The sequence below is a fragment of the Populus nigra genome, chromosome 5 (genome assembly GCF_951802175.1).
Source record: "Populus nigra chromosome 5, ddPopNigr1.1, whole genome shotgun sequence".
Lineage (NCBI taxonomy): Eukaryota > Viridiplantae > Streptophyta > Magnoliopsida > Malpighiales > Salicaceae > Populus > Populus nigra.
In genome coordinates, this window is record NC_084856.1 from 14,923,126 (window position 1) to 14,931,876 (window position 8,751).

At 33.4% G+C, this 8,751-nt stretch overlaps 1 protein-coding gene across 1 annotated transcript; it reads left to right on the forward strand.

Annotated features, from left to right (window-relative positions):
* Positions 1-4,723: 4,723 nt before the first annotated feature.
* Positions 4,724-5,572, forward strand: LOC133694817 (uncharacterized). Its single transcript, XM_062116522.1, has one exon. It carries the CDS (start codon positions 4,724-4,726, stop codon positions 5,570-5,572), a length of 849 nt encoding a protein of 282 aa, XP_061972506.1.
* Positions 5,573-8,751: the final 3,179 nt, after the last annotated feature.

The window sequence follows — 8,751 nt, forward strand, 5'->3', positions numbered from 1 at the left end:
GTATATTTATTAAAATAAAAAGGCAAAGTTTTTAGTATTTCAAAGATTTTTATATATTGGTTATTACTCAATTTTCAACTCATATTAATTTTTTTTTATCTAACAATGTCATAAGATATATGTCCCATAACATGACAAACTATTTAATTTTTAATAGCATATTGCATCAAACTAGTTGTATTAGTATACCCCAATAAAATGAGATTGCCAAACATAAAAATCATGATTTGCTAGAGAAAACTTGATCTATAATGCTTCAAATGAAAGTTCCAAAACATTTTTAGTCTCATAGAGTTCTTACTGTCACTTATCTTGTAAATCGCTTACCTAACCACATGCTGAATTTTAAATGTCCTCTTGAAGTATTGTAGGACAAAAGTCAAATATGTCTCATATAAATTTTTTTTGTTACACTTGCTTTGTATATTTATCGGCTACTCAAAATGACAAGCTTGATCTAAAAGAAATTAAGTACATTTTCCTAGGCTATTCACAGACAAAGAAAGGATACAAGTATTATGATTCCATCTCCAAGAAACTGTATATCTCTAAAGATATACGCTTTCTTGAAACCAATCCATACTTTGAGGGTACCAATCAAGGGGGAGACAATGCTTAAGTTTTTTTTACCCAGTATTGATTCTGGTCATGACAATCACACTGCAAGTGTTTCACCTTCTATAAATGCCTCTACACCAACTCAAGATTAGACTGAAAACACTTTACCTCCTTGAGTTCCTTTAATGAAAACTTGAATTTCACTGGTGTTATATAATCAGGAGCTATTATTGACTCAAATGAATAGTAATCATCTTATGAACAAGGCAAATCAGTATCTCCTTGATATTATCCTTCACAAACTTGTCATTCTTCTGTAAAATTACAAGATTATATTGCCCATACAATCAAGTATCTAATTACTAATTTTTTTACTTATAAAAGATTATCACCTTTGCATATAGCCTTCCTTATAGGTATCTCAAATTTCATGAGCCCAAGAATTTTCAAGAAGCTCAATCTTAAGCTATCTGACAGAAAACTATGAATGAAGAGTTAACAGCTCTTGTTGAGGATAAAACTTGAAGTATAGTCCCTCTTTCACATGACAAACATGCAATTAGTAGTCACTAGGTGTTTAAAACGAGATTCAATTTTGATGGTTCTATTGATTTACACAAAGCACGCTTTGTTACTCAAGGCTTTACCTAGAAGTTCGGTGTTGATTATAAGAAGATGTTCACCCTTATTACTAAGATGATCATTGTCAGAGTTCTTTTATTTATAGCTATTAATAATGGGTGGTCTCTATCTCAAATGGACGTTAAAAATACATTCTTCATAGAGATTTTGAAGAAGAAGTTTATATGAAGCTTCCTCTTAGACATTCTCAAAATGGAGATCATAACCTTGTTTGTAAACTTCATAAAGTCCTCATGCATGACATGCAAAATTGAGCACTGCTCTTGAAGCTTTTGGTTTCTCCAAAAGCTCTGCTGATTCTTCATTGTATGTTTGACTTGGTGCAGTTGACAAATCGATGGTGCTTATCTACGTTAATGATCTCATTGTTTCTAGTAAAAATATTGATTATATTTCTCAATTGAATTAGAATCTCCAACATTTATTTCCAATCAAGGATCTCGATCATTTGAAATACTTGCTTGGAATTGAAATGAAAACTTCCAGCAAAGAGTTATTTCTAAATCAACATAAATACATTGTGGATTTGCTTTAAGATGCTGATGTGCTACATAGTAAACTTGTTGCTACTCCATTAGATAGGAAATTGAAGCTGAATTCTTTGGAAGAAACTCTTGATTCCCCTAGTTACCATCAGAAGATTGTTGAAAAGCTTATCTATTTGACTATCACGCGTCCTAACATTACATTTGCAGTTAGTCTTGTCAGTTAACACATGCATGCTCCAACCATTAAACATCTAAGAATGGTGAAACACAATTTGTGTTATTTGAAGGCATTATTGGTCTTGGCATAATTATGAATAATAATGGTCATATTAACATTATGGGGTATTCCAATTCTAATTGGACCGGAAATTCACTTAATTGTTAATCAACTACTAATTATTATATATTTGCTGGTAGTAATCTAGTTTTGTAGAAAAGTAAAAAACATTAAGTGGTAACTCGCTCTTGCTTCGAAGTTGAATATCAAGTTATAGCTTCAACAACATGTGAGCTCGTATGGCTTAAAGGTCTTCTTGCTAATCTAGGTTGTTTGTACATTACTCCAATGACAATTTTTTGTGATAATCAAGTCGTCATGCACATTGCTTCTAATCTCATATTTCATGAATGAACAAAGTACATTGAAGTCGATTGTCACTACATTCATCAGCAAGTCCAATCTAAGCTTATTGCTACTCATTATGTGTGTATAAATGACCAGCTAACATATCTATTCATTAAAGTTCTGTTATCTACTAAGTTTAAGTTTTATTGATTATTGAGCAAGCTTGCATCTATTAACCCTCTAGATCCAGCTTGAGGGGCCCGTACGTATTGGAAGATATTCTTTATCAGTATTAGTTGCCTAGATTAGTGGTGGTGGAAAAGGATATTAGCATAATTCTAGGAGCTCATGAATACATATCCTATAAAATATTTTATCCTAGAGATTGAATGAATAACTGGAGGCAATCCTCTATATATACACTTGTATTTTTGTATGATATGTAAATAATATGAAAAGGAAAGTCTCCTTTGATTTTCAATTACTTCAAGAGCACAGTTGGGGACTAGATGAAGGAAAAGAAAAGGAAGAAGAAGAAGGAGAGAGTGCGGGCAGATGCTGGTAACTTTTAAAAATTTACCATCCGCGCGTGACCTCCTGCTAAGCTGTTGCAACTTGAAACCAGAAAGTTTGCAGCAGCTCCACTTGCAACCATGCACTTATAGCGGTTGCTAAAGGGTGGCAAATAAAAAAATTGTCTCCCTCCTGCAAACAGTTTGCCAACAGATTTAGAACAAAAACCTGTACATGATCAATATATTAGCAGCGAAGCAAAATTGCAACCGCCAGTGCGGTTGCTAAGGGTTGCAAATAAATATATAAAAAATTCTCTCACCCGCTGACAGTCTTGGCAACAAATAGATTGCAAAGGTAGTGCAATAGCAATACACATCACAATGGTCTAAATTCATAGCTGCCACAATCAAGATTGTCAGTAGAATGATTTCTGAATCCAGTTTTTAAGCCAATATATATTTATGAAGCAGTTCACAATCACAGCCTCGTGAATAAATTTGGGCAAACCCAAGCTCTCCTTCCCCTCCCTTGCTGCAAAAACACGTCCTGTTTCTGAGTAAGGAAAATTTAAAATTGCTACTTCATTCATTTATTTACGATTACTTGACCAGGTAACTAGGCCTAGGGACTATAAGATACTATTTTAACCCTGTCAAAACTTCACCGTACTCTGGGTTTCAGAACCACGTGATGCCAAGTCTTTGGGCACGCAAGGTGCCTGCCTGCCTGCATGCTTGCTCGCTTTGAAGGCTGCTTCTTATTATTCTTGACTAGAACAAAGGAGTGAATTATCCTTAGTTCACTACTATTCACTGCCCCTATCAAGAACAACCGTGTGAATTGGCAACAGTAAGAACAACCGTGTGTATGGAAATAATGTTGAATCGATCAAAAAGAGATGGACCACTAACAATGTGGTAAGCAAAATATACGAAAGGCACACACAGCTCACGTGAAAACCCTCAACTGTATCTTATCAAATGCGGACGCACATTATTTACTCTCGGTAATCTTTCTTTTTATTCAGAAAAAGAAAAAAAGTTGGGTATGTTCCTCGTAGATGCTGTGTGACATAGACCACACATGCTTTGTTTATTCATGTCAAATCACAGGACTTAGTTGTTTTAGCACGTAGAAAGTGAAAAGATTTGAGTTTAAATGTTCTTGGTGAGAGGCTTAAGATACATCACTGGTTACTAATGCCTTGCCTTCTAATTTTGTTTAATGAAAAGGGCATCAAGCTCTAATAACACAACAAAAAGGGTCGTGCTTCATTTCCTTCCGAACTTCAGTGTCTAAATTCGGACTGTTCATGCAAAATACACATGAATGAGACTCAGATGCTCGAAGGACTATTTACCTTTGAAATTTTCCAGCATCCCACAGGCCACAGCTACTAGTAACTTCACCCTAGCAACAAAAACAATAAAATAAATAAAATAAAAGTGTGTATGTATATATATCAGCAAAAAAGACAGACTCCACAGCTAAAGAAAAGGAAAAAAAATATAAAATAGTCCACGTGGCATGTCATCCGGACACCACTTATCAGCAATAATCCACGCCTGTCTGAAATCGGGTCACCCTCTGATTAGGACTCTTAAACACTTTGATTTAAACAAATACCCCTTAATAAAGAATGAAATATATATATTTAATTTTTTTTTCCTTGGAAAGGCTAATGATCTGTGTGCGACCCCCTGTTCCCCTTGTATGCAATTATAAAAAGGCAAACATCTGTCCATTCCAACGAAGGTTCAGCTCTCTCCTAAGCTCAAGTAATTGAAGAAAAAAACACAAATCCTCTGGCTTTCGGGCTCCTCTGTCCCTTCTGTATTTCACTCGTGGCTCCTCTTCAACAAAAAATTTCCTTTCCGTGAAAACCCGTGTTTAGTACAATCTTTCTTGTTCTTCTCTTGAGGCCAATCTTTCACCCTCTTTGTGAAATCAAGAAATGGATTTCTCCAATTTTGACAGTGTAAAAGTCGAGAAAGCTAATGCAATACTAAAATACAACCGTTTACAAACCTTAACAAAATTGTTTCGTTTACTAGAATTCTGTCTTGCTATAATCCTCCTCTCATGGATCTTTAACAAGCTTCCATTTGCTGTCAAGATTTCCGGGGAGTTTTTCCGGCGACTAGCCGGCATAGTAGCTAGCCCCCTCTTCGTTTTCTTGCTTTCTAACGGGATAATTGCTACTTTGATAGCAAAATCCGGCAGATTCTCCGGCGAGAATTACGGCGCAGACAATGCTGATACTCAACTGCACGAGGAGTTAATAAAAAACACTGGCAACAATCGCAACTGTCCAAAGCCATTTCTCTCACAGAATCCTAACGTTTTGTTGTCTCACGCTGCGACATCGACAGCGACATCGACTGGGACAACAAAGAAAGTGGAGGAAGTAGTGTTCCAAGAAAAACACATCATCATCTCCGAAGAGAACGCTTTTACTAGCACGCGTGAAAATGAGAACGAAGATCACGATCCTGAAGCGGATATGTATGCAGACCCGGATTCTGACCGTGAAAATTTGAAAATTCGGAGGACGAAGTCGGAGGAAATGGGGAGGAAGAATTATGTGAAGGAGAAGAAGCAGCTGCGGAGATCGGAGACAGAGAAGTTGGGGTCAAGAGAGGAGAATTTGTTTTGCAGAGAGGATGGGTTGAGCGATGAGGAATTTCACCGTGCCATTGATGAGTTCATCGCAAGGCATTTAAGGTTTCGTCGACAAGAGTCCATGTCAGTTGTTTTTCAAAATCAGAGCTCCAGTACTGCAGAAATTGGGAAACAATGTTAGAGAGAGGAATAAATCCTAAGAATTTCTTATTTTTGGGTTTTCCTTTTCCTTTTCCCTCTTTGTAATTCTAGTAGTTTTGACGGAGCTGTATTGTGTTAATATCCCAGAAGAAAACAAGTTTATTCTAAAGATTTTTGTTTTTATTTCTATTAAAAATTCTCATTGCAATTATGAGCGAGCTACCCCTGTTCGCTCGTCATAGCATATAAATGGTTGATCTTCGGCAAAGGGCACGTTCATTTTGGCTTTTCTAGGTAAAGCCTTGCAATTCATCAAGCAATTATTGAGAACCCCAAATGAAATGTGGGCATACCCTTTTGTTATAAAAACGTTTGTTATGATCAAGAAGAAGCATAGGCAGTCGTTAAACTGTCAATTTAGACTTGCCAAGCCTCTTTCTGTTGTTGCTAGGCAACTCTTTTCAATCAATTAAGACATGACGAACATGATTCTTGAAAGGAAGGCTATGGAATGAGAAGGTTCAATCAACTCTTTTCCCCACTCTCATCGATGATTATGCTCTCTGTGAAGCAATTACAGATTTCCAGTGGATATTACCACCAATCATTACAGAATTATGTGATAATCTCTCAAGGAAAAGTCACTTTAGTTTTTCTTATCAGAAACATTACTTAATTAATGAATTGATCATGATCTTCAATTTTGCCTACCTTGCTTTCTGTCTTCCCTTTTCCTCTTCTTTTCTTTTCTTTTCAATGGGGGTAGTCATGATTACTTCCACCTTCACTGACTGACTGTGTTGGGGTGGTTGAATTAGTCCTCATTGTACTTTTAAAAGGGATTTTACCCATCTTAAGACATAACCCTAGCTTTCACTAATGTTTTCCAACCGAAGAGCATGTCAAACACCTTTGCCTAAAATGAAGATGGTTAGGCATGCCCTAACGTGGTGTTTGGGAGTGGTTGCCAGCAGACAGGCCCTTTCAAGTATAAATGTATTTCGTTTGTTTATGCTCTTTTTCTTTGCCGAAAAGGAAAATTAGTTATTATGAAAAGTAAATTCCTTAGTTTATTTTGTTTTTTTTTTTTATGTTTAACAGTTTTATAAAAAATAAATCGAAAAGTATTTTCTAGAGTTTAATTATCCTAAAGAAAATGAGGTAGAAAATAACTTAATAATATTTTAATTTTTTTTAAGTTTATTAAAAGAATATGACCAAATCTCACAAATAAAAAAGTTGAAGGAAAATGAAATTAAAAAAAAAATAAATTTTATAAATTATTTCAAATAAACAAATAGCAATAAAAAAAATGAGGGCCAAATCCGACAAATAAAAAAGTTGAAGAATGATGAAATTTAAAAAATCTCAATTTCATACATAAATTATTCAAGTAAACAAATAGCAATCAAATGAATTGGGACCATGTTTGTCATATAAAAAAATTGAAAGATGATGAAATTGAAAAAATTTTAATTTCATAAATTATTTCAAATAAAATAATTGGAATTCAAAAGAATAGAAACCAAATATGATAGAAAAAAAATCTCAATTAATAAAAGGATAAGAAAAAAAAATAAAACTATAATAATAAAAAGAATGAGGGATAAAGTTGATATTAAAATCAAATTAAATCAGATTCTAAAGAATAAAATTGATAAATAAATAATAATTAAAAGATTGTGAATCAAATTTGATATAATCAATAAATAACATGATATTTTTAATTTTTTATGACTTCTAGAAACTGAATTCCACTTAAAATAAAATAAAAAACACTTTCTTGAAAAATAAATTAAATTATTTTTTTACTATAAAGTAATTTTTATCAATCAATTTTTCTACCTGTAAACAAACTGTAATCATATAATGTGGCTGCATGCTATTATCCATTAGTTAGAGAAGTTTTCTCAAAATAAAAACTTCTGTTGGATAAATCTTCCAATCATTATGCTATAATGGTACTGACCATGTTCCTCAATCCTTTCATATTGCATTCTCATTTTCATAAATGGTCTGGTCTGGATCTATCGCTGAAAATTGGGGAGAAAAGAACAGGAAAGAAAATAGCAAATATGCAATCATGTAATGTAGCCCTACTGCAAAATTATTATTATTATTATTATTATTATATATGCCTGTTCTCATGGAAAAGGTTCATAATGCTGTACATGTTCAAAGGCAAAAAAAAAAAAAAGAAGGTTGATAACGTTGTTATTCATCACATAAACTAGAGAGACCAGGCGTGGTTTTAGCTTTACAGATTCTGCTGCTAATGACTTCAATATGCTTAATCAATAAAGACCCAATTCCTACGAAAGTTAAGTAAGTTTTTATTCTTAAAAACCCACTTTAATGTAATGGCATCATATTCCATGTAGAAGGCGAAGACAAATTTAGGTTCGAACTTGAGATACTTTGGTCCACCAAGGTAATAATATCTAATATGTTGTAATATTTCTTCTTCGATCTAAAGGTAATAATTAAAGGCATCGATTCCTTTGAGTCAGCACAGTTATCGATTATCTTGAAGTAGCAAGAAGCACAGATCCTCTATTGTTTTCGGGGCTTAAATTACATCTACTTTATAACTTTAGATAAGTGACATGTCTAAAGTATGCATAGATGATGATCGGATGTTTGAAAGTGTAGTAATTGTTGTAATTCAAAGTGTTTTTTATTTGAAATACATTAAAATTATATATTTTTTATTTTTTAAAAATTATTTTTGATATCAGTATATTAAAACGATATAAAAAAATAAAAATTTTAAATTAAAAAATATTTAAATTTTTAAAAAATATAATTTTAACAATATTTTCGAAATACTACACAGATTCGATTCGAACAAGTCTTCCCTTCCCTTGAGATGAGTTTCATCTTGTTTGGGCACTTTGAAGTAGGTCAACATCATGTAACGTGACTTGTAGTTTTTCTTGGTTCTGAATGAAGTAGATTCGATTTGAACGTGCCACTAGTTCTTCAGCAGAAAAGTGAAAATTGTCACTGAAGAATTTGTGCTTTCTGATTTTTTTTAAACACAAGAATATATGCTTATACTTCTATCCATATGCAGGAGATTTTTCACAAAATGGATGATCTTGTGGTTATAGATTAACATTTAGACGAAGTCTGGATAAACCCTTTTCTTTTTTCCTCCCTGTTTTCTTTTCAGTAAATTACAATAATCCTCTTAAAATAAAATAAAGTTATAAATAT

Excerpts from the sequence above, each read along its gene's own strand:
- LOC133694817 (XM_062116522.1), top strand. The coding sequence starts at position 4,724 with ATGGATTTCTCCAATTTTGACAGTGTAAAAGTCGAGAAAGCTAATGCA.